The sequence below is a fragment of the Lentinula edodes genome (genome assembly GCF_021015755.1).
Source record: "Lentinula edodes strain Le(Bin) 0899 ss11 chromosome Unknown C8R40scaffold_40, whole genome shotgun sequence".
Lineage (NCBI taxonomy): Eukaryota > Fungi > Basidiomycota > Agaricomycetes > Agaricales > Omphalotaceae > Lentinula > Lentinula edodes.
The window spans coordinates 307569-328737 of NW_025764346.1; the positions used below are offsets into that span (position 1 = coordinate 307569).

At 45.9% G+C, this 21169-nt stretch overlaps 10 protein-coding genes across 10 annotated transcripts; 2 read left to right on the forward strand and 8 right to left on the reverse strand.

The window, feature by feature from the left end:
* The first annotated feature begins 41 nt into the window (after nucleotides 1-41).
* Nucleotides 42-1085, forward strand: C8R40DRAFT_610143 (RF-1 domain-containing protein). Its single transcript, XM_046235618.1, has 5 exons — nucleotides 42-336; nucleotides 386-478; nucleotides 538-627; nucleotides 687-960; nucleotides 1015-1085. Exons 1-4 carry the CDS (start codon nucleotides 103-105, stop codon nucleotides 864-866), a joined length of 597 nt encoding a protein of 198 aa, XP_046082149.1. The 5' UTR covers nucleotides 42-102; the 3' UTR covers nucleotides 867-960; nucleotides 1015-1085.
* C8R40DRAFT_610256 (glycoside hydrolase family 16 protein) lies at nucleotides 1015-2825 on the reverse strand. Its single transcript, XM_046235619.1, has 6 exons — nucleotides 2639-2825; nucleotides 2477-2577; nucleotides 2242-2420; nucleotides 1683-2155; nucleotides 1535-1627; nucleotides 1015-1465 (listed from the first exon to the last, which is right to left on the reverse strand). Exons 1-6 carry the CDS (start codon nucleotides 2736-2738, stop codon nucleotides 1344-1346), a joined length of 1068 nt encoding a protein of 355 aa, XP_046082150.1. The 5' UTR covers nucleotides 2739-2825; the 3' UTR covers nucleotides 1015-1343.
* C8R40DRAFT_610045 (uncharacterized protein) lies at nucleotides 2622-3860 on the reverse strand. Its single transcript, XM_046235617.1, has one exon. The coding sequence runs from the start codon at nucleotides 3587-3589 to the stop codon at nucleotides 2735-2737; it is 855 nt and encodes a 284-aa protein (XP_046082151.1). The 5' UTR covers nucleotides 3590-3860; the 3' UTR covers nucleotides 2622-2734.
* C8R40DRAFT_610044 (alpha/beta-hydrolase) lies at nucleotides 3861-6656 on the reverse strand. Its single transcript, XM_046235616.1, has 10 exons — nucleotides 5965-6656; nucleotides 5821-5904; nucleotides 5738-5767; nucleotides 5316-5686; nucleotides 5132-5262; nucleotides 4975-5079; nucleotides 4826-4928; nucleotides 4693-4770; nucleotides 4495-4634; nucleotides 3861-4433 (listed from the first exon to the last, which is right to left on the reverse strand). The coding sequence occupies exons 1-10, from the start codon at nucleotides 6266-6268 to the stop codon at nucleotides 4133-4135; spliced, it is 1647 nt and encodes a 548-aa protein (XP_046082152.1). The 5' UTR covers nucleotides 6269-6656; the 3' UTR covers nucleotides 3861-4132.
* Nucleotides 6657-8009: 1353 nt separating this feature from the next.
* On the reverse strand, nucleotides 8010-8751 carry C8R40DRAFT_1055389 (ankyrin repeat-containing domain protein; the record flags this gene model as incomplete). The annotated part of the gene is made up of 7 exons (XM_046225001.1): nucleotides 8010-8065; nucleotides 8128-8173; nucleotides 8224-8309; nucleotides 8391-8491; nucleotides 8548-8582; nucleotides 8637-8669; nucleotides 8719-8751. Coding segments are annotated over 7 exons (390 nt in total), but the record flags the coding sequence as incomplete, so codon positions are not given.
* Nucleotides 8730-9369, reverse strand: C8R40DRAFT_610358 (ankyrin repeat-containing domain protein). Its single transcript, XM_046235620.1, has 5 exons — nucleotides 9300-9369; nucleotides 9183-9247; nucleotides 9003-9129; nucleotides 8895-8955; nucleotides 8730-8828 (listed from the first exon to the last, which is right to left on the reverse strand). Exons 1-5 carry the CDS (start codon nucleotides 9334-9336, stop codon nucleotides 8798-8800), a joined length of 321 nt encoding a protein of 106 aa, XP_046082154.1. The 5' UTR covers nucleotides 9337-9369; the 3' UTR covers nucleotides 8730-8797.
* Nucleotides 9370-9491: 122 nt separating this feature from the next.
* Nucleotides 9492-11528, forward strand: C8R40DRAFT_1162862 (transcription factor Tfb2-domain-containing protein; the record flags this gene model as incomplete). Its single annotated transcript, XM_046230303.1, has 13 exons — nucleotides 9492-9646; nucleotides 9697-9801; nucleotides 9854-9967; nucleotides 10016-10115; nucleotides 10167-10273; nucleotides 10331-10433; nucleotides 10490-10558; nucleotides 10608-10691; nucleotides 10744-10891; nucleotides 10946-11076; nucleotides 11122-11169; nucleotides 11219-11297; nucleotides 11353-11528. The coding sequence occupies 13 exons, from the start codon at nucleotides 9492-9494 to the stop codon at nucleotides 11526-11528; spliced, it is 1419 nt and encodes a 472-aa protein (XP_046082155.1).
* An 862-nt stretch (nucleotides 11529-12390) lies between these two features.
* C8R40DRAFT_1055597 (Gti1/Pac2 family-domain-containing protein) lies at nucleotides 12391-13752 on the reverse strand (the record flags this gene model as incomplete). The annotated part of the gene is made up of 6 exons (XM_046225012.1): nucleotides 12391-12850; nucleotides 12899-13017; nucleotides 13068-13151; nucleotides 13203-13391; nucleotides 13449-13492; nucleotides 13542-13752. The coding sequence occupies 6 exons, from the start codon at nucleotides 13750-13752 to the stop codon at nucleotides 12391-12393; spliced, it is 1107 nt and encodes a 368-aa protein (XP_046082156.1).
* A 1082-nt stretch (nucleotides 13753-14834) lies between these two features.
* Nucleotides 14835-17389, reverse strand: C8R40DRAFT_1124000 (uncharacterized protein). The gene is made up of 9 exons (XM_046228917.1): nucleotides 16790-17389; nucleotides 16559-16740; nucleotides 16424-16506; nucleotides 15835-16371; nucleotides 15563-15778; nucleotides 15408-15513; nucleotides 15257-15357; nucleotides 15096-15188; nucleotides 14835-15042 (listed from the first exon to the last, which is right to left on the reverse strand). Exons 1-9 carry the CDS (start codon nucleotides 17161-17163, stop codon nucleotides 14881-14883), a joined length of 1854 nt encoding a protein of 617 aa, XP_046082157.1. The 5' UTR covers nucleotides 17164-17389; the 3' UTR covers nucleotides 14835-14880.
* Nucleotides 17390-18781: 1392 nt separating this feature from the next.
* C8R40DRAFT_1162864 (aldo-keto reductase) lies at nucleotides 18782-20105 on the reverse strand (the record flags this gene model as incomplete). The annotated part of the gene is made up of 8 exons (XM_046230304.1): nucleotides 18782-18819; nucleotides 18875-18989; nucleotides 19113-19160; nucleotides 19219-19290; nucleotides 19358-19708; nucleotides 19857-19874; nucleotides 19932-19987; nucleotides 20042-20105. 8 exons carry the CDS (start codon nucleotides 20103-20105, stop codon nucleotides 18782-18784), a joined length of 762 nt encoding a protein of 253 aa, XP_046082158.1.
* Nucleotides 20106-21169: the final 1064 nt, after the last annotated feature.

A 21169-nucleotide genomic window follows, 5' to 3' on the forward strand; every position in this document is an offset into this window, starting at 1 on the left:
AACCGTATATGTATAAATGAGCGTTTGTGAGGTATCTGCAGTTGTGTGATCTATATAAGTGCATTTTGAGGCTGGCGTTTGATTCCCACTTTATCCTCTCTTATGTTCAGCACTATCTACGGATTCAGACCTTTCACTTTGAACCTACAAGGAATTTGCCGCAATTTGAGCTCTAATACGGGCCGTTCTCTTCCTACTCCTCCCAATATCGGCATTCTTGAAGGACCAACAGACTGGGCTGAAGCGCGAAAATGGGCTACTCAGTTTAAGACTGAGAATATTCCAAAGACGTTGGTGGAACTGAGTTTTTCTCGAAGCTCAGGACCTGGTGGACAGGTACGTTTATTGTCGCCTATTCTCTACATGAGGCTAACTAGAAGCGCAGAACGTGAATAAAGTCAACACAAAAGCAACCGTGCGATGTTCAGCTAATGCCTACTGGATCCCGCTGTGGGCTCGGGCTGCTCTGGTAAAATCCGTACGTTAGCATTCATACCAACTCGGGTTGTCAAATACGGATTGAGAATAATTGTCAAGCCTCAATACGTATCTTCAACCAAATCCCTCCTCGTAACGTCGACCATATACCGCTCACAATCGCAGAATATTGACGATTGTCTGGCTAAGGTTATCTCTCCGTTCCCGTGTCAATAAATCCAAATCTCAATAACCATCTGATATCGCAGCTTCATGCCTTAGTCCTATCCGCTGCCTCAGCCTCGATTAAGAACGAAACCTCAGAAGAAACCAAGAAACGCGTGGAAGGACACCAGAAGGCGCAGAAAGAACGTAATAGGAAAGAAAAGGCCCAGAGGAGCGCGGTGAAGCAGCATAGATCGGGCAAGGCAAAAGGAGGGTGGGATTGAACTAGGATTAGACTGCGACTTGTTGTGAAATCAAGATGGAAGTCCTCGGCCCCATCTCAACATGGAAGGATTTTGTGCTACGGGAGGGTAAAAGGTGCTAGCCTGTTCATTTTTTCATTGTGATTTGATATTCTGATATGACCTGTAGCTTCTGGATTCAGTGCAGCTCTTGGCGACAGCATATTGACATTGGGACACCAGAATCAATTACCTGACGCACACTTAGCATGACCGCGAACTTATGTAGTTCCTGGTTGATTGCATGTAGTACCTTTCTGCGAGGGCACTTACTGACAAGAAGACATTTTCATAGATTATGGATAACACTTTGATTAAAAGAAAGACACAGAGTCGGCAGTGTAAATAGTAATCCTAGAAGCATTTATGGTAGCGCGAGCTCATATTACAAAAGAATGGAAATGTCCATCATATGATAGATCCTTGGACGTCGACTCAGCATCCCAGTCATACCAATCATCAATTCCCGTCACAGTGCCTCCACATCTTCACGTAGTCAATCGCCATCGCTCTGTCGTCAAGATTTTCTGGCCAAGTGGGATACCATTGGGATTGTGCTTCAGCAAAGGATCGCATGGCATCTATGTACACATGAGCCAATGAGCGTCATGATTCGAGTTGTATAGAATCAATGATGCATGTAGACTCACCTGCACCTCCGTCATACCACGGCTTGTTTCCCTGTCCGTCCGGGAACCAACCGTTGACTCCTCCAACAGCAACGTTCATAATCAGGTAGAATTCTGTGTGGAATTTTCGTGAATAGCTGTTATTGTCGCACTGTCCAAACGTCCTCACCTTGGTCGAACGGTGACGACCATCTCCCTTTTGCACTCTCCTTTGGCAACCCAGTGGTTGGGTCAGCCCAAGGATCCTGCAGCGCCTGCACCTGTCCCGTACTCGCATTCACGATAGTCTGCGGATAATCTCCTTTCTCAAAGAATGGCTCGTCAAACCGATACTCCAAAAGTGTGTGCAGCCTCGTGTCGACATAAATCCGAATGAAGCTCGTCGTCCATTCCAGAGCGTACGTATGGAAATCGTTACTGAATGGTACGCGTTTGTTGGACCACCAGGAGTAGGATTTTGATACACTGTTGAGTTGTGGACTGGGACCCCAATTGAGAGCCCCTTGCACGAAGTTGGCACCGTTGGCTGTATACGATATCCCGTTCCCTCGGGACTCCACGATGTCTATCTCACCGGACCGGGGCCATGGTCCATACGTATTGTTGACTGGAAGCATCCATAAGGCAGGCCAGAGCCAGTCTCTACAAAATGAAAGGATCAGCGAAAGCTCGAATTAGAGAACAAAACGAGGCAGCCCAATACTGCCAAGACAATCCTCAGAACTCACCCAGTAGGCATCTTTGCTCTAATCTCCACTCTCCCATACTTCGTACTGCCATTGCCTGATCCGCTCCGAGCATTCATCAACGTGGAGATCCTGGCACTCTGCACTGGATTGACGATCGTTCCTGCAGTGGTGTTGGCTGTGGCAGAACAAGCCGCATAATATCCCCCGTAGTCGAAAACCTGATCAACAAGGTCAACCAGGGATTCTTCCAGATTCACAGTCAATGAATACATACCTGGCCTCCACTCCCATTTGGATCTGCAATGAAGCCTCCATTTACCGCAGTCTCATTGAATGTGCAGCCAGTGATATTGTAGATGTAAGCACCATTGTTGCCTAGATTGTATTAACGTCAAAGAACGTCAAGGAGTGATTGTCCCGATCAAGCGTCACGTACCAAGAACGTTATCGCTCCCAATTTCCTCCGCCGTTAGTGTTGGTGCTAGATATAGAATTCCGTCCTTGACGTACGAGTTTTTGGATGAAGCAGTGGTCATCTCGAATTCGCCATTTCTTCAAGCAAAACTTCAACAATGAAACATAGTTCGAAATGGGCATCAATAACATACCCAAATCCATCCATGTTCACTTCCCTCCAAAAGCTGCCGCCTTCACCGCCCGGCCCAGAACCAAATACAACATCTTCGCCACCGTTGAAATCCTCTTCCATCACCAAACAGAGCGGCTGTCTGTCCATTCTCTCTGTGCTGACATCAATGTACGTAAGTACACATTGTAGAACGCCTAGTCCAAGACCAACGAGTGCTAGAAGGTGTGGAAGCATACGAGAAATTCGTTTTCGAGTGAATATCCTTTTCATGAATGGCGTCTTGGATAGTTCCGCAGCGGAAGGACCTTCACGCCAAGGTTTCTCAACGAGCGAGCCGTCTGATGCTTTAACTTGGGCAGGAGGTAATGAAGTCATTGAAGACGGGCGTAGAAGAAAAGGTAAAAGAGTTGTCCGCAAACGAGGTGCAGTCCGTGGCGCGGTCGAATTGACACCAGTAGAAGTGGCGGCAGAGGCTAGCCCAGTCATCATTGCAGACGATGAGCGGTACATGGACCCATTTGGAGTTCCTATGGGGAACTGAGCTCCCATCGTTGGTGAGCTGGGATAACTCCCGATAAACGATGAAGACCTTGAGTGATTGCCAAAGAGAGCGCTAGAATCACGTCGAACAGCGTAAGCAGTTGCATTTGCAAGCGTCGATGCAATATTGTCTCGAGCCTGGGAAAGAAAAGAAGGTGCTGCACCGGCGACGACGGGTGTTGGTGGTACGACCTGGATATCTTCATGAGCGCCATCTTTGGGAGACGCAAACGGATCAACCTTGGGTGGGTCTGACATTGCGAAGAGAGCGACGGGCAGAGGTAAGGGGCGTAAAGAGGGAAACCAGCCAGCAATCTGCTTCGTTTATGTACTGACTCTCGAGGCCCACGATCAAAAATTGTCAGAAGCTTCTTATCGGCATCCGACATTTCTCTCCGGACGTGAAGTGGCTTCTTGTCGAGTTCGTTCCTGGACGTTGAATTCTGCGTGCGATATTCATTGAGTACATCCGGCGACACCGAGGTACCCACTGAACTGCTGCCAACATGCATATGGACAGTTACCCCCGTCAGATAGGTACTTACGAACATTGTACATGTCGCAATTGAAGGGGGTTTAGGACAGGCACTCACTGCATTCTTGGGACAGATATCATTGCGTAAGGTTTGATAGGACGCGAGGAAGAAAATAAGTAGAGGACAAGGATAAGATGATAAGGAGTCGCCGTGCCTCAGTTGAAGGCTGGACTCGGAGTACGGACGGCATTACAGCCATGATATTTCAGTGTATCACTCGTCATCTAATGCTGTCCATGGACCACATATGAAAATAACCTATCAATCAATTCTGTTCTTGTCGAATCTTTGTTGCCACAAAGGCACAACGCCCGCTTTCAACCGCTGGCTCCATCTCGATGAAACTCCCGCTTACTGTGGTCGAATTGTTTATCGGTTGCTGCAATACGATTCTCTGCTTTGGATGATTGCCAGTGGTGAGGTACTCCTCCCAAGTTGGCGATCTATCTAGCTTGAACGTGTTGGGGTCGCCAGAGCGCACAAAGGAGAGCCAGTATGCGACGAGTTCAGCTGCAAAGGCCTTTTCTACAGGAGACATTGGTGTAAATGTTCCTGTGCCATTGAATCTATGATGAGAGGGTGAGTACGAGAAGATAGGACAGTCGACATGACTTGTAGCATACCTACCCTGTATTTATGCCGTCAAACATCATCCAATTCTCTGCTGCATGCCCCACAGCCGGGCTTCCGGACGTAGGATTGGGTTGGTTATATCGATATGTCCAGGCTTTGGTCGCATGAGCATATGCTCCTCCAAGGATTTCACGCTATAAGAAGGTAGAGTTCAGCAAGATCATCGGCACTGTTATGCGTACTTTCGCGTACGGAACAGATCAAGATAGATTCTCCTGTGGCCACTTGGAATTGTTGGCTAGTTGAGTCGAATTCGCTCAATGGATACTCCTGTCCGAGATGCATGTATGTAAGCGTGAAATTCGAGTGTAACTTAATGACAGACTTTAACGAACTCTTCTAGATCGACGGAAGTCAGTCCTGGAAAGGCTTCTTGCAATGCTTGTGTAAAGTTGTTGCCTCCAAGGACAGTTTCATTCGAGGTAGCGCTGGAAGACAAATTAACGTTTGAATTCATTGATTCAAACTTCATACCCAACAATGAGCGGCACTTGAGCAAATTCTCCCTTCAAGACTAGATTCGAAGGATAATCGGTGATGATCTTCCCATCCAGGACCGGATGGAAAGCATTATATGTCCTAGTACGAAGTCAAAAAGTTAATTCAACACCTGTTAAAGTTGGATGCTCACAATCCAGAAGTCGCTGCTGCGTCCTGAGCGCGAGCCAGAGCACTAATACTGGCATTCCGCAAGCATGCCACCTGAACAGCAACCGAGCCAATTCCACAACCCGCATGAATTGCGTAGAAGGCGAACAACGACTGTAGAAGATCGTTAAATTTCACTGACATTGATCTATCCTGAGAAGTCGCACCTGTTGTTGTGCAGGAGTCGCAGTCGGAACACGGTAGGCACTTTGCACAATTCCTCCGGAAAATAGGTGTTCTCCTTCATGATTGGCGATGAGGTGAAGTTCAACAGATCCCCCTCCGGCGCTTTGCCCATTAATTGTGACCTTACTGGGATCCCCTCCGAAAGAGGTGATGTAAGTCTGGATCCATCGCAAAGATTGTATTTGGTCTTGGAACCCAGTGTTGAAATCACCGATACGGGGATCCTCGAATTCGGGCACAGCAAGGAACCCGAATGAGTCGAGTCTGTAATAAACGGATACAACGATCACATTTGGGCTTTGATTGATCCATCCGTCGAACGGCCAGTTGGCAGGATTGCCGTAAACGTAGCCTAGGAAAAGCACTCGAAAAAAAGCTTTATTACACTTCACAATTTGCTCACCTCCTCCATGAAAATATACAAGTACAGGAACTATGAGAAAGTCAGACGAACGTTTGGCCTCTCAAAATCAGTCCGCAACGCACAGTTGTCGCCCTTCTTTGCACCGAAGGGCGCATATACGTTTAATTTGAGGCAATCTTCGGTTCCAGCACCTCCAGCATCGCCGGCTAAGAAGTAGAAATATCGCAGTCAATGGACATGCTACAAAAAGAAAAGGCACAACTCACCACCAGTATTTCCTTGTACGCAAAAGTCTGGATACTGTGTGGCATTCAGAATCTTCCCACTAGTCTCTGCTTCGATACGTCCTATATTCAGAGGTAATGGGGCGCGAAAACGTCGATCTCCAACAGGCGGCTCTGCGTAAGGAATTCCCAGGTAAGCGACAGTGTTCTCAAACGAACGATTCCCTTGATATTTAGCGTATCCTGTGTTGACGACATTCCCTGCTAAGATTGAAGAAGCTGAAGTCGATCTTGGGAGTGCGATGCTTGCGCACAGCTTGAAAAGCAAAAGAGCAGCCAGGAGCATTTGGAGAGGTTACACCATCTTGAGAGGCGACTGTTTATAAGAGTCACAGGGAGGCCAAAATATTGTTCTGTCTGAGCTTTCGAAATGTATGAAATGTATCATGGGGTACACATAGAAGATGATAAAATTGCGAGTGGTGGTGTGGTGGTTCCAAGCTTTTTCCGCTCGATCTACTACTAGTCATTTGACTTTCGCGTGACATTGTGGAATCAAGAACAAAAGACCATATGTTTGTGTCAGCACATCATAGTACATACATTCCATGGCCAGTCACATCTGGTTAGGCCTGTAATATTTAGAATGAACGGGGATTAACACTCCCTATTTCAAAAGAGTAGAGCACTTATACTTAGTTAGTGGTAGAAGCATGGAGAATTCTGTTCACCCATTAAACGTTTCAACTGCAAAGCTGAAGATCTCGGACAAAGTCACTTCACATACATATATGAGCGGTATGAAGAGAGGTAAGTACAGATTTCTGCTGGAGTTTTGCTCAGAATCTCTCAGAATCCGTTGATCGGACGAGCTCGCTTAGGATGTCAGAAGAATGTATCCAATGATCCTTACAGGCAGTCATCCAGTGATAACTCTTGATACGCCTCAATCTCAAGATAACCCGTGGTAATGGGAGTTGAATTTGATCAACAAATCTCACTCAATACACGAAACAATCCAGAGTACAATCTTTCGTCTTCCATGATCAAATCCTTCAAACAACTTCTGTAACCACCCCATCCTGTAACCTAATTTTTTTCAAGTTAAAATTGGTTCTGATCAGCTGAAGAACAAACCCACCTCGTTCAAACTGCACGAAAGTCTCTGGCATGAACACGTCCACGCTTTTCTACTGAGACTGCGCCTTCGACAGAACTCGGAGAACGAGCGTGAGCATGGAAATCCCTGGCGTGCATCCGCGCAGCAACAATTGGTCCCGATTCTGGAACAGCTCGGGTGACGACCTCGACAGGTTGTTCAGGAGCACGAGCTTGGGGACGAGGGACTGCGGCAGCCTCTGCCGTGAAAATGGTGAAGAGGGCTGCGACAACGACGAACATGACAGATGCAAATGTGAAACGCATTGTGACAGAGTAGTTGAGTGAGAGTAGGAGTTAGGTTGAGTAAAGAGTGCGATGAGAACAAGCCCTGCTTGTTGACAAAGGAAAGAAAATGGGATTGAGGGAGTGAAGACTAGCTTGATTTCGCCGGACGAGAATCGACTGCTTTTTATACGAAAATTTTCGGCCCTATCATGAAACATTTGATACGTGACTGCGCACGGACCATCTTCTACCATCATGATGCTTCATCATTGATACGCGTCTGGCGACACAACTGGCGAGTCTGACGCCGGGGACGGTGTGGTCGCTTTGGATCCGTGGTTGAACAGGAAGGAAAGGGAAGGAAGTTCAAGGAAGTTCATCTCATTACAAGATCTGAACACCACACAGTACGCAAGTATAGATATTGTCTGGGAGATGCTTGCATCCAAAACGCTTTGATCTAACAAACCGCAGTTTAGACGCAAATTAGATAAACTTTGCAGAGCGCACAATGTACAAGCAAGATATCGATAAGTTTCTCAAGAAATGTCATCTTCACTTTCAAAAATCGGTACAATTTCAACTTTCAAGCATTACTCTACACATAGAAGTTCGTAAGGAGATTTACTGACCCCAGGATTCATTGCGCACCTAGGATGAATACATATATCTGCCGCTTACTCAAAATATGATTCCCTCCTTCACGGGTTCCCGCAAGAGTCCACAACATGCTGCTTGGCACGCCGTTGCTCAACACCTGGTGAATAGAATTCTCTCATTTGCATTTGGACTGAAGATTCATGAAGTTGAATGGCCCACCTCCAACGCCATCCATATCTTCTGCAGCTTCCCCGTCTTGATTTAACTGTGTTCTCGAGTTACGCGTGAATCGTATGCTAGAAAATCAGAACATACCCTGCTCCGGTCGGCTCCAGCCTCAATGAGAACGACTGCTGCTTCAGCATGGGCGGAATCCATCGCGAGATGCAATGGTGTATTACCTGTTAAGGTCGGACGAATATACATTAATTCTGTTCGGTGGTGGCGCCCTCCCAGCCTAATCATGGATGAATAATGCTCACCGATTCGATCTTGTGTGTTAAGTCGTGTCTTCGTAGTAGATGTAGAGGAATCTAGCAGTAGTCGGATGAATCCCACAGACCCTGTAGTGGCAGCGCGATGTCTGAAGGTAATGTGAGGGTGGCAAATTTGAATAGAATTGCATGCGTAGTCACGTACAAAGGGGTTTGATTTGCCTTGTCTTTCGCATTTATCTAACCATATTCATTAAAATTGCAGTATCAATCCTGTACTACACATCCACGCACGTCGGCACCTCTTGATATCAGGAGTTTTCCTATCTGAAGCAGCTGTAAGGGATGCGACGGGCTCCGAACAAGAACTTCTTACGTTTAAACGCGATTTTGACGCTGCATAATGTCTTCGGACTTGTTTGCTTTTCGGATTGTGATCATTAAATGGTGGATACTTACAGGGGGGTGATTCCTTTACTATTCTTCCTATAGAATACGAAGACGTCGTTAACAACTTATACTGTCGTCGAGCGAAGAAACATGCACTGCTACCTGTTCACATCGGCTCCTGCACCAATGAGTTCTTCGACAACGCTGTCATTCCCGGCGCTTACTGGTAGACAATAAGTAATCATCAGATATCAAGGAGATCAATTATACCTGCGATATGTAAGGCAGACCAACCGCTTCCATCCACCTTGTCCACTTCCGCTTTCTGATCAATCAAGTATCGGGCAATATCCAAGTCTCCAGATGATGCAGCCCAATGTAGTGGAGTTCGTTCATCCTGTACTCTCAGTGAGTGAGAAATTTGAGTACTAAGATTGGAAATGTATTTACTACGTCTACAGCGTTCACTAAACTTGGATTCTCGGAAACAAGGGTGCGCAATAATCCGCTTTGATCTACGTCCGCTGTCAGTACAAGTCAAAATATTATTGTGCAAATTGAACGTGCGTGTTTGAGCAGCGGAATGAACTGATAGAGTGGTCATGTTAAGTAAAAGCCAAGAAGCGGCGGGCGAGACCGTGACGCGTAAGCTGGATACGCGTGACCTGTGTCACTTTTCGTTCTTTAATCGTATCAATTCGAATGTTCTAAACGCTGCTTGTACCTTACGCGTAAAGCGGTCTGAACGCCTAGAAACATATGCCTTCCAATAACTCCGATGGCGTCGACGATATCAGGGACTTGACACCAGTGTTGAACAAACCTCACGCCTTGTTGCCATTTCTTCAATTACAATCTGCGACGTCTCTGAGTCGCTTGTATCAGAGTCCTTCTTCATGCTTGTCGATCTTTCGGTCAATATACTTTCATAACACCAGTCTCTACATTCTGACCTCGGTGCTAGGCTGTTGGATTCAATAGAGCGCCAACTTGTTATGAATCTGCTGTGGCTCGAATCAGCGATTTCGCTTACCACTATGGGTGCATGGGTTGTCCAGGACAAGAAAAAGTACTCTCTTTACGGCCCAACGTTGAAGAATTGCTTACATCCACGGAACCAGAGTGTATGATGACGCCCTGGACATGTTATCCAAACTCCATATATTACATATTTCTGGTAAACTATCTCTTAATACCACCTTCAAAACGAGTCTGCGCCACGCTATTACCGGAGGGTACGTCTTCTGTCTCTGTTGGACTGCATTTCTCCTCATTACCTTCAGGGGAACTACCGGAAGTTTCGGTGTACCTGCTGAAAAAGATGAAAAACGCCCACCTATGGATATAGAAGGCCTCGATGGATATGCATTGGAACGTTGGGAGGTACGAGACTTCTGTCTTCCCAGAGAAACTCCTGATGATGGGGAGCTCTAGACTATTCTTCACTTCATGGTGTCATCGGGAACAGGGCAGACTCCGACACGGCCTTCTCAGGGAGTCCTCTACCTTTTGCAACGCAGTGGTCTTATGAGTAACCAACAGTGCGAACTTCGGCTATTCTTCCCTTCTTGTCCTTGCCCTGATCATAAATTGCTTAGTGGATCGTTACCCCAGATTACGTCCGCTGGATTTCAATTTTTGCTTCATCCCCCGCACGCTCAACTTTGGGATTTATTACTACAATACTTGCACATGGCCGAGGCAAAATGGTTTATGCTCGCGGACAATGAAGAGAAAACTAATCTGCGGTTCAACAGGAAAGACAGATGGATTTGGTCGAGGTCCTTACTTTTTTTTTCATGTTATCCACGATGGAACTCGGTCGTGTCAGTCCTTCCTTTGGTCAATTTTTAGCTCCTTAGAATTTTGGTTTAGGAATATCTTACAGAAAATTTAAGTCAAACTCAAAAAGCAATGCTTGATGACCTCCGAGATTACGGTCTGATTTGGCAGCGTAGGGTCTGTGCTGTCATTGTATTCTTTTGCACCCTAATGTCACTTACGAACACAGGCTACATCGCGACGTTTCAGCCCCACTCGACTGGCCACTACCCTTACCTCGTCATCTCCCTCGCTTCCCACCAGCACTGGTGCGGCAAGTAGTTCGCAGCAAGGCTTCATTGTTCTCGAAACCAACTATAGGGTGTATGCATACACAGGTATGCTTTCTTTACGTTGAGCCCAAACACCTTGCAACCCTGATCCTACTTTAGATAACCCTTTACAAACCGCTGTTCTTAATCTTTTTGTGTCCTTAAAGTATCGTTTCCCCAACTTAGTAGTTGGATCCATAACCCGTGACAGTGTTAGACGAGCATTGAACAATGGGATTTCCGCTGCACAGGTATGTGATGGTTATCCTGAGAGCAGCGAGTTAATCGACAACCAGATCATCAGCTACCTGACCGCTCATGCGCACCCTCAAATGCGAAAATTTGTGGGTCTGCAATTCTTCATGCGAACTTACTTGTTACGACAATCCTTAGAATCCCCTAATACCTGTCACTGTCCAAGATCAAATCCGTTTATGGGAGTTGGAGAAGGAAAGATTAAAATCTCAAGAGGGTAAACCCTCCTTATGGCGATGCTTCATTTCGACCAATTGATGATTTCCTCTCAGGGTATCTTTACACCGCGTTTGCGTCGCAGGCGGACTATGAGTTCGTTCTCGATTATGCCAAACAACTTGATGTTGTCCTGTGGGAGAACAACGCCAAGCGCTGCTTCTTCGGCAGTCTTGAAGGACATTCAAATATTCGCAATTTCATTGAACGGAGGACCAGTGGGGCCACCTAGCAAGTCGGTTGTAAAGCACAATTGGGCAGTGAAGATGCGTTTATAGCCGTAGGATTCTTTAACGGAAAGAGTTTATCATTGGCATTGTCCATTTCGCTTCATATTTCCCTCGGCGCTGAGGATCCATAGAAAACCTTATTCTTATCTGGCTGCGATAACTTTCTGTTCTGGATTTCTCGAGCTTGTATTAAGACTTTTCGCCGACTTTGTCCCATGGTGATCAAGGAGTATTTTTTCGACTCTTACAGCCTCGGCGGATCGGTACGCTACACGAGCATCCCGATTATCTCGGTTTTGTTCTAAGAGAAGAATAATACAGACGACGTTCGGCGGTTGAGATAGCGATACCTCCGGATGTAGATGGACGCTACGTTCGTTAAACCCTTTTCAAGATATAATCATGATATAACATATATGTACTGCGTGTAGTAACGATCTACGTCTCGGTCGTAAATAGGCTCCAAAGGGAAACGGAAAGCAATGTTCAAGAAAAACTATCATGAAATTTTTTCAATCTGCAGGACTTGTGGGTGAAAACTCTTTTTTGAACCTGATATTATATAACTCACCAGATCCTGTAGCGTAAGAAGACGAATATCCCTGATGATTAGGAGAAAAGGGTGTCTGCGAAGTTGGTATATCTATGCCGTGGTCGTTGCCAGACCAACTCGAACTGTATGACTGATACCCCTCTGCAAACGGAAGCGACGAGGAAGAGGAGGAGGATGAAAAAGAGGACCGTGAATGAGAGCTGCGACTATCTCTGTCAGATGTGTCAGGACTCATCATCCAAGGCAAACGCTGAGAACCCAAGTCGCGCCCAGTACGACTTCCATTGTATCGTGTCGTGAGGCCGGGCAGGCTATCGTGATCTCTCATGGCCATGGCATTCTGATATGGGTTGCTGGATCGTGCTCGAGAGCGTTCTGTAAACGAATAAGGTCTTGCAACTTTTCATATTTTGAAACTCAGATTTACCAGATTGTAAACCGGTACTTATCCATGATTCATTTTGCGGTAACCCCCCACTTTCACGTCGGGATCCTCCTATGTGTGTATGCGAGCTAGAGGGCGATAGCGGCCATATTTCCTGACCCTGCAAGGCGGGTGTTCCTGTTCGGGTAGTACCCACCGTTTCTTGCCATCTATCGCTCGCGCGAGAGTAACCGAAGCTGGAGCCTACGTTCGCAGACGTTAAGGGGTATAGTGGATTCAAAGGATGATCGACGGGAGAATGCCCGGGCGATGCTGAAGAGGTGGGGCTTCCGTACGTTTGCTCTTCTATTTTGCAGTCAACATTATCTTGCTCCTCGGGTTCTGGGCTGAGTTGGTCTGAGATATAGCATAGGTCCTGTATGCGGGCGACTTACACGAGGCGATGTTTTCCATCTGGACCCATCTCAACCTTTGGTGGTACTCTGAAATTTGTCAGTCGAAAGATGTGGGGGGACATGTATAACCCCATGATATCTGCCCGGGATGACGGCCTCTGAGCTCGATGTCAGTCACAACTCCCCACGAGCCAAACGAGACACGAACCTTGAGCCTCCCGTTGCGGATATCCTCTGAGGTATAATAGGAAATGAGGTGAAGGTCGGATCCCTCGATGGTAACGGTTATAGTCTTGAAAGAATATGAATTGAAACATAGGTAATGACGGTTTGTCAAGTATACCTTTTTAATGAGGCCATTAGGCTTGAACGTCCCTTGGTCGCTTCCATTTTGGGGGCTTGTGCTTCCTTTGTATCCTGAAGGCATGCCAGGGGAATTTCGCTGAATAGTAGGGTTCCTGGATTCCTCTCCAGTGTATGTCTTTTTGTGACTTCCTCGACTACTGGCACGTTCATTGATCTCGCGGTAAACCTATTAAAGTCATCCTAACTGAGGCTTGTTATGATTTGGAGAGTTCAGCGTGCTTACTAGGAAATTTCCAACAATCCGAGATGGTGACCATAGAAGCCCGTCTGCGAGAGAATTAGTATGGGACCTCTATACCGTTTATGACCACAGTACCTGTCCACCGCTTTATTCCACTTTCCTCGACGCTGAAAATAAATACGGCGCCGCTTTTGATCATTGACCGCCGTTCTGTATCGTTGAGACGACGGGTAATGCGGGGGATGACGCCTTGTCGTGCAGCATGTATGAGTCGTAGAGCATTCACGGTTGTTTCTACATAGCCGTGAAAGGGAGGAACGTCTGGGGAACAGGAGTTGCTCGTCATCGTTTAGTGCGTCTAACTTTGAGGTTGTTGGACAATCGAGAGGTTATGGGGAGAGTTTATAGTGTACGGTTGAGGTTTGCTTTATTATTACTGGGAGGTGCAGTGCTTTGCATAATCAGGCATCCAATCTGAACAACGCTATCGATCCGGAAATGGCCTCTCCAAGTTGGATTCCACCGGCGTCGGATAAAGTTTACTACAAGGAATAGTAACGTTACCGAAGTAAGGCTTACTTGACAATTTGGGCGCCACTTCAGGCCACTTTTCACTTGAGTGCTTCTCAAGCTTCCTTCCTCGAGGTCTGTGATTCAACACGGATGCCTGTGTTCACGAGTCAGCATAAGCATACATAGATGCCGAGTAGTTTCCTCTCAGCTGAATCGGTGATCATGGTAAAGGAGGTTTCGTTTAAATTCCTTATAATCCCCCCATGCTGATTTCCTATGTATACCAATTTCAATACTCATAACGAAATGCTTGGGCCGTAATTCCTTCCGAGGGAAGTTCAACTCAAGTTTTTCGGTCCGTTGAACGATTTTGAGAGAAATCTAGGGACAGTTTCATTTTTTACGCATCATCAATACCCACTCTTATTACACAAAACAGCTTCTGCTCGCAATCTTCTTTTTTTCCAAGGAATTGCCTAGTCTAAAAGCGTGTCAGCAGTATATGTTTTCATCAAACGAAGGTTTCCACCTACATACATTCCGAAGGAACGGTATGGTATGTACGTGACAGTAGACCAAACCTTAAAATCTCCTGATGATCGTCGTCGCTGTTCAAGGAAAACGGGATCCCTCAAGCGTTCCATGAACAACCTGAGATACATTATATGAGGCATACGCAGGGATGTCTGGCTAACCTAGTACGATGGGACATGATTGGCATCTCAAAAGCCGCTGGGCTTCCGTTCGGAAAGCCACATACATAGGTGTTTCTATATTGACTCCTTCAGGCGTGTAGAGGTCTGCGCGCCAAATAATATCCATCATAGTGAGTGACTTTTCAGTTTTCGAAAATATCCTGCCCAAGATAGTGTAACGCCGTTGGAACTTTCTCTCACCGTATCGATCTTCAAACTCTTAACGATGAGACAATGTATTTGGATTGAAGCACGGTACCGCTGTTCTACATGCAGTTTCGACCATCTCGATTATGCGCAACGAATTCACCTCGATATCCAGTAAGGTTAGGGGAGGTGCTTGTTTCTCGCCAATGCCCTACGAAGTTACCGTCATGTAGATAACCCCTGAACAACCAGCGGCCAAGATTTGAACGTGTTGGATCCCTCTGGCAGAAGAAGCCTAAGAATCATCAATGATAACATGAAAATTTGAGCCCACTGGAGTACGCAGCAACACTATGAAACCGTCCCAGAGTCTAACTCTCCCAACAAAGAGGTAGTGACCCCAAGCTGCACCATTTTCTTCTGAAGTCTGCAAAATGGACCCAACATAAGTAGTACCTTGAATTTTTTAGAGATTACCACCAATATTGTACCGACCTTTCCAGTAACCAGGATATCATTTAATGATTCATTTTTGGAAAGCGAAAAGCTGTTCGTGTAATTATATCCATTTCCCAATTTTCGGCTTGTACCAGGCACTAATTGAAGGTCAGAACCGGCAATCTCCGTCAAAAGACGGAGATCCAACCTTTCTCACTCTGCAGCCGTTCTTTCGTTCCCTCCAAGCCCCCGGGGAGAAATGTCTGATAACGCACGTTTCTTTGTGCTACAGGATCGAATACCTCGACTTCGTTCTAATGTTGGTATTGAATAGGTATGTAGGGCCTTAGGGCAAAGACTGACCTCGTACTGTTGAATTTTCAGCCCTTGCGGTAGCCACGCGTTTAGAACATCTTCCCCTCCTATACAGTCAGTTCCAGGTCCTATTGGGACCTCTGGGTGAAAGCAGTGATGCTCCTTCAGAGTGAAATATAAGGGATGTCGATATAGAGAGATCGGGTCTAAAGGCATATGATTTGGATCATCTACAAGGGCGATGTGATCCTCTAGACTTGTTTGCTACGAGAAGCAGCAAAGTCGGCACATAAGGAAGATTATATTTCAATCAAACTCACCACAAAAAAGCCTTCCCAGTCGCCAAGAAGAGCCCCCGGTACATAAGCGTTATGATTCGAGGGGGTGATTGAAAGAGAATCAAAGCATGTCCAAGACCGATACCAGTCTTGATCATAACGCCGAGAGTCAGATGAGAGGAGAAGCCTTTCGGCGGATTGTTCACACTCCTGAGTTAGTATCTCCTCCTCAAAAAATGTGCATAACACTAGAGAACAGTGAGTAGGGGCTCGAATTTGGTTTTGATGAAATCTCAGAACATCCGTCTGCGTAGGGCCTTGAATTCTGCGAGCCATGGCATCGTCCCTATCCAGTGGGAGTGAGGAAATTGCGCCAAGGTCGAAATCAATGTTTTCACGGATGGTCTCTAGCCGTAGGGTCCAGATAAGAAAAGATGCAACGCTCAACAATGGTGTAGCGAGGTCAAATTCCTTTGAGAAATGGTTTACACGAGCAACGGGCGTCGGAGGTGTCGAAGACCAGGTACATCCAGCAGGGGGGATCTTAAAATGCGACTCCGGTCCATAGACATTGGGATACTATACACAAGAAGCTTTAGCCCGTGTGATCACAAACCAGACTAAAACATACACGAAAGCTTGCAACAATCAAGTTGTGCAGTAGATGATAAATAAGTGAATCTCGAACGTGAGAATTTTCAATGCGAACATCATCTACCCGTCTCTTGAGAGACAGAATAAAGGCAAGTGGAGAATGATCACCAACCTCTACTGAATGACATCCACCACAACCACAGTAAAAGGGATGTCGCCTCAGTATCTTTAAACCAATTTATGGTCGAGTCAAGAGTTGCTTCATACCGCACACAGGTTTCGTGTTTGAGGTAGCCATATAAATGGGCCCATTCGATGAGCTGCCGCTCGTTTCTGCCATCGTTCTCCAATATCCTACTGATATCAAGTTTTCAAACCATGATAGAAGCACTGTTACACATACATCAGGTAGCATGTCCAAAGATCTTGCGTACTGCATTCTTTTCGTCGGACCTGCTTCAGAAGGATGATTCTTTTTTTGAATTCCAGAGCCATTGACCGTGCGGTGAGCCAGTCTCTTCCAAAACGACGAAGAGGGGCACGATAATCAAATTTGAAACGGAAAAGTCGAGCGTATAGACTCGGATTATCGCCAAAGTTGATAGCACTATTGAGGAAGCGGCAGACAAGGCAAATGTTCACTATATCCCTGGGAGGTCCTAAGAAGGCTTCTTCCCTGGCGTTTGCATAGTATATGATTCTTTCCCAAAGTTCCATGGGGACAGTTTCAGCGATGGACACAGACTCCATAAACGAAGGTTGGGTTGGGAGCACCATGACGGGGTGTAATCACGACCTTGTGTGTTGAGGGGGGTGATGACAAGAGTGGTACATATTTATGTATGGCCTAAGTCAACGAAGTCAACACGGGCAGCCATATTGTATCAGTATAATGATCGCCGTGTACTTCGAATGTTTTGAAGTGTGAGAAACGAATATGATTGCATCTGTCAGCGTCGATATTGTTACGGAATGCGGAGAATTTCAAGAGGAGAGAGTGACCTCCACAAATCATGTTTCAAGAAACTTTACGCAGGTCCTGAAAGTATTCAACGTGACTTTCACGTGACTACGCTTGATCGTGTCTAATAGAGCTTATTAGCAACACGTCGAAAACTTTTTGAAAACGAAAAATGAACGGTCATGCTTTGAAAAAGCACGGTTTGATCACGCTACTGACATTGTGACCACAACTCAAGAATGTTCCGCCCTCTACCCTTTGTAACAAAGTTGCCCAGCCTCCGGTTGCGCTATAACGATCCATCCGTGTAGGCCATCAAAGCCTGTCATATTCGTGTACCCTCTCCTCAAAAAATTATGTCGTACGAGCAATTACTAGAAGTTGTACAGTACATAGAATATAGACAAACCAACGCTAATGCTGATCACGTTCTCGTCACACTTTTCGACTTTATCGCAGGATCTTTTCGACGTGGAGCAACTTTTCGACGTGCTGCTAATAAGCTCTAATACTAATAGTAATGGTAAGTAATACTTACTATTAAAGTATGTCGTTGTGTACATGTACAGTCGGCAGAAGCACTCAGTTTGTCAAAGTCCGAAGGTCTACAGGTATGAAATCGAACATGAACAAAAAGTGAGGTGCAATACACGTTTGATCGGCGATTTGAACGCACCATAAGAGACATACGAATGCGTTTTCAGGCCGAAATATTTCGGAAACTTGTACTTAGACACAGACGACAACGACAGTCTGTATCCGCCAATATAGTACACTCAACTTATGATTCATATATTGGGTACTGCGGTCAGAAAAGAAAACAGATCTCCTTTCAGAAGCATTATGTAGCACTCCTAAAATCATTCGAGTCGTCACCATGCAATTCTCTCGAACACATAAATCATGGCCATGGGAAAAGCAACCAGCAGTACGGCGGGCCTTGGAATCGAAAGTGGAAAGTTAGCGCCAGTGGAAGTCTGAGCCAGAGTCCAGTTTCTCCAACATACTTCATCATCTCGATTGGTTGTATGTCTTCAATGATGGTAGATCCAAAGTATAATATATTGAGTCAAACGCAATCGTTGGCCGTGGTCATCAAATAAGCCTGTACCTGAGATGGAATAAACTTCCTGTGTTTTTGAGAAGCGTAAACAAACGGGCTCGGAAAAGTAACTTTCTGTTTTGATCGGAGGAGTAAATTGCAAGAAGACCCTCAACTGAGCGGGGACACTCTATAAAACGCATCAAAGCGCTTTACAACTTCGATAAAAGGAAGAGGCAAGAAGAAGAACCCGCCAACGGCTGACATTTGTACATTTAGCTGAACCGTTCGAAGGTATCACACACAGACAGGATCGACCGGGCTCTCATCCGAGATACATGTGGATTCCAGAGCTTGATAGGCGACGAGTATGCACGCGGACCGAGTTTATTTTAATCGCAGTCGGTAGGATCCCAGTCAGTAACAAGTGCTGGATATTTATGAGATCAGCCTGGCAAATAAGTTCCATTGACCTGATTTCGTACCTTCATCAAGACCATCAAGATCCTGCATTTCCGTGTCTGAAAGCTCGAAGTCAAAGACTTGAATATTGGAAATGATACGCTGTTTCGAAGATGATTTGGGAATTGCGACATATCCCTACAAATCAGAGTAAGAGTTCAGGATCGTCAGTGACAAGTTTCAGAAACGGGTTTCCTTTTGTAAAGAGTAACGCAGCAGGATCTGAGCAGAATCTTTGCTATATTTTCGAGCAAGAATGACGATACTCGGATGCTTGAACCGAAGTCCACGAACTAGGGGTGCCCATGCCTGATACAGTCTAGTGAGTAATTGTCGAACGCGTCCGAAAACAGCAACCATGTTATACCTCAAGTACAATCCCATGTCTTTTATTGAACTCCACGATGCCACTGCGGACTTGGAACGGATGTAGATCGATCTTGTGTTCATTCCACGATGAGCGAAATTTCACATCTGACAGTGCAGTAAATCAATACGATAAGTACCTGATGGACAGAGGGCAGCGGGAGGCTCTCCTTCGAACAGAGATCCAGGATTTCTTGCAGATGTTTGATGCCAAATGTACTGATCCCAATATTCCTTAATCTTCCCGATTTATGTGCCTCGCAGATAGCACACCAGCTCTCGAGTCGGGCAGTTCGACCTCCAATTGGACCATGAATGAGATACAGATCAATATATCCCAAACCGCATTCATCAAGAGATTTTTGGATAGAACGAGTGACTCCTTCGTATCCGTTATTTTCCTTTAATTTCGTTGTAAAGAACACGCTGGAACGGGGCACATCATGGCTACGACAAAAGTCCATGATGGCCTTACCGCATTCTCTTTCATTCTCATACCATTCTGTCGAGAGGCTGATATGAGCCGATATGACACCGGCGTTGTCCAGAGGAGAAACTTACCGGCAGAGTCCTACATACGGAATGCAGAACCGAAGGAGAGTCACTATATGATGCGATTTAATGCTTGCTGAAGCTCACGATATGGCGATAGCCGGCCTTTGCAGAATTCAATACTGAAATATCTAGCTTTGCATTCTATGATATCAGCGTCACCTCTAAGGCCCAAGTTACCGCGTTGTACGCGTCTTCTGAGTCCAATTCATATGTTCCTGATCCAATATTTCTATGGTGAACAAAACGGTTAGAGAGAATGCAGGATCTACCGAATCCTATGATGGGTATCTGAGCACCATCGCGAAGCTGAAAGAGAGTAGCATTAGAATACATGATCTCAAGATAGAAAGCACTTACAGCTGCACAAGATTGTGAAGTCAAAGAGTTGGGCATTGAAATGGACGATCTATATGTTAAGATATAACGAAGAGATGGAAAATTTTGGAAGATAGCCTTATCATTTCCGAGAACGTTCAAAATCACGTGGTCTCGGCCTCTACCGCTGCGTGCCGGATTTGCCGATTCATTCTCTTCATTCCTGAATCAGAATAGCTCTTTGCCTCCTAAATGGTTTTTTGCTCTCATTCGTATCCTCCGGATGATCAAGCCTCCCACAACTTCTCACCAATGTATCGACATCGGTTTAACGGCATTGGTGACTACTTACAGTTCATCTCACATCAACACGCCCTTTGTTAAGGCTCGGACCGAGACGAAATTGCCTGTGACTAGTCTATATTTGCGTTGAACACAGCTATGTATGCGTAAAAAGTGCACATCGCAGGTCCCCGAGTGCGCACACGGCTCTACGGTTGCAGAACACGGGCCTCCATGCGCTGCTTTGTCGCTGCTACCCGAAGACGGCCTTGTCAGTCATACCCTCGGATTTCGAATTCTCTTATCCTGCAGACCTTTTCCGGCTTTTCCGGGCCATTTTCTATAGGTTGACAATACATGTCTGGAAAAGGAAACAGGTACTCCCGTTGAAGTCACTAGCCCTCGCCAGCAAGACCTTCAAGGCTTAAGCACTTACCTGAATGATTTTTTCATTTGAACGACATCGCTAGGTAATCGCTGGTATACGGCCATCATACCATTCATGTCTTCTACGGAGTTAAGAAAATTTGAAATTTACCTTCACAATAGTACATAACGCAAAAACCTCTTTCGAAGTCAACATAAAAGAAGGTGGCGCCTCTTGAGCATTTCTCCGTTGCTGTCTCGCCTTCTCATTCAGACAAACGATCCTTCCAGGCGTTGACACCTATCCCTCAAAGGTTAAAGATGCTCATGTGCTACACGACAGAGCATGCGTCCAAGGCATATGCTTACCTGGACGCGAACTTGAAACCGCGGAGTGCGTCGTGCTTCGTTCATCATACTAGCGACAAAAGGGC

Bases quoted from the DNA above. Each gene is read 5' to 3' on its own strand.
- C8R40DRAFT_610358 (XM_046235620.1), bottom strand. From the start codon at position 9,336: ATGACCACTCTATCAGTTCATTCCGCTGCTCAAACAC. The intron at 9,248-9,299 runs GCACGTTCAATT...CAGCGGACGTAG, and splicing joins TCATTCCGCTGCTCAAACAC to ATCAAAGCGGATTATTGCGC. The intron at 8,956-9,002 runs GTATAATTGATC...ATTGTCTACCAG, and splicing joins GTCTGCCTTACATATCGCAG to TAAGCGCCGGGAATGACAGC.
- C8R40DRAFT_610256 (XM_046235619.1), bottom strand. From the start codon at position 2,738: ATGACCACTGCTTCATCCAAAAACTCGTACGTCAAGGACGGAATTCTA. The intron at 1,628-1,682 runs GTGAGGACGTTT...AATTCCACACAG, and splicing joins GTCGTCACCGTTCGACCAAG to AATTCTACCTGATTATGAAC. The intron at 1,466-1,534 runs GTGAGTCTACAT...ATGTGTACATAG, and splicing joins GTGGTATGACGGAGGTGCAG to ATGCCATGCGATCCTTTGCT.
- C8R40DRAFT_610045 (XM_046235617.1), bottom strand. From the start codon at position 3,589: ATGTCAGACCCACCCAAGGTTGATCCGTTTGCGTCTCCCAAAGATGGC.
- C8R40DRAFT_610044 (XM_046235616.1), bottom strand. From the start codon at position 6,268: ATGCTCCTGGCTGCTCTTTTGCTTTTCAAGCTGTGCGCAAGCATCGCA. The intron at 5,768-5,820 runs GTGCGTTGCGGA...ACTTTCTCATAG, and splicing joins TGCAAAGAAGGGCGACAACT to TTCCTGTACTTGTATATTTT. The intron at 4,771-4,825 runs GTCTGTCATTAA...CATCTCGGACAG, and splicing joins ATCTAGAAGAGTTCGTTAAA to GAGTATCCATTGAGCGAATT.
- C8R40DRAFT_610143 (XM_046235618.1), top strand. From the start codon at position 103: ATGTTCAGCACTATCTACGGATTCAGACCTTTCACTTTGAACCTACAA. The intron at 337-385 runs GTACGTTTATTG...CTAGAAGCGCAG, and splicing joins GCTCAGGACCTGGTGGACAG to AACGTGAATAAAGTCAACAC. The intron at 479-537 runs GTACGTTAGCAT...ATAATTGTCAAG, and splicing joins GGGCTGCTCTGGTAAAATCC to CCTCAATACGTATCTTCAAC.
- C8R40DRAFT_1124000 (XM_046228917.1), bottom strand. From the start codon at position 17,163: ATGGTGCTCCCAACCCAACCTTCGTTTATGGAGTCTGTGTCCATCGCT. The intron at 16,507-16,558 runs GTTGGTGATCAT...AGAGACGGGTAG, and splicing joins GTGGATGTCATTCAGTAGAG to ATGATGTTCGCATTGAAAAT. The intron at 15,043-15,095 runs GTGGGCTCAAAT...TTCTTCTGCCAG, and splicing joins TAGTGTTGCTGCGTACTCCA to AGGGATCCAACACGTTCAAA.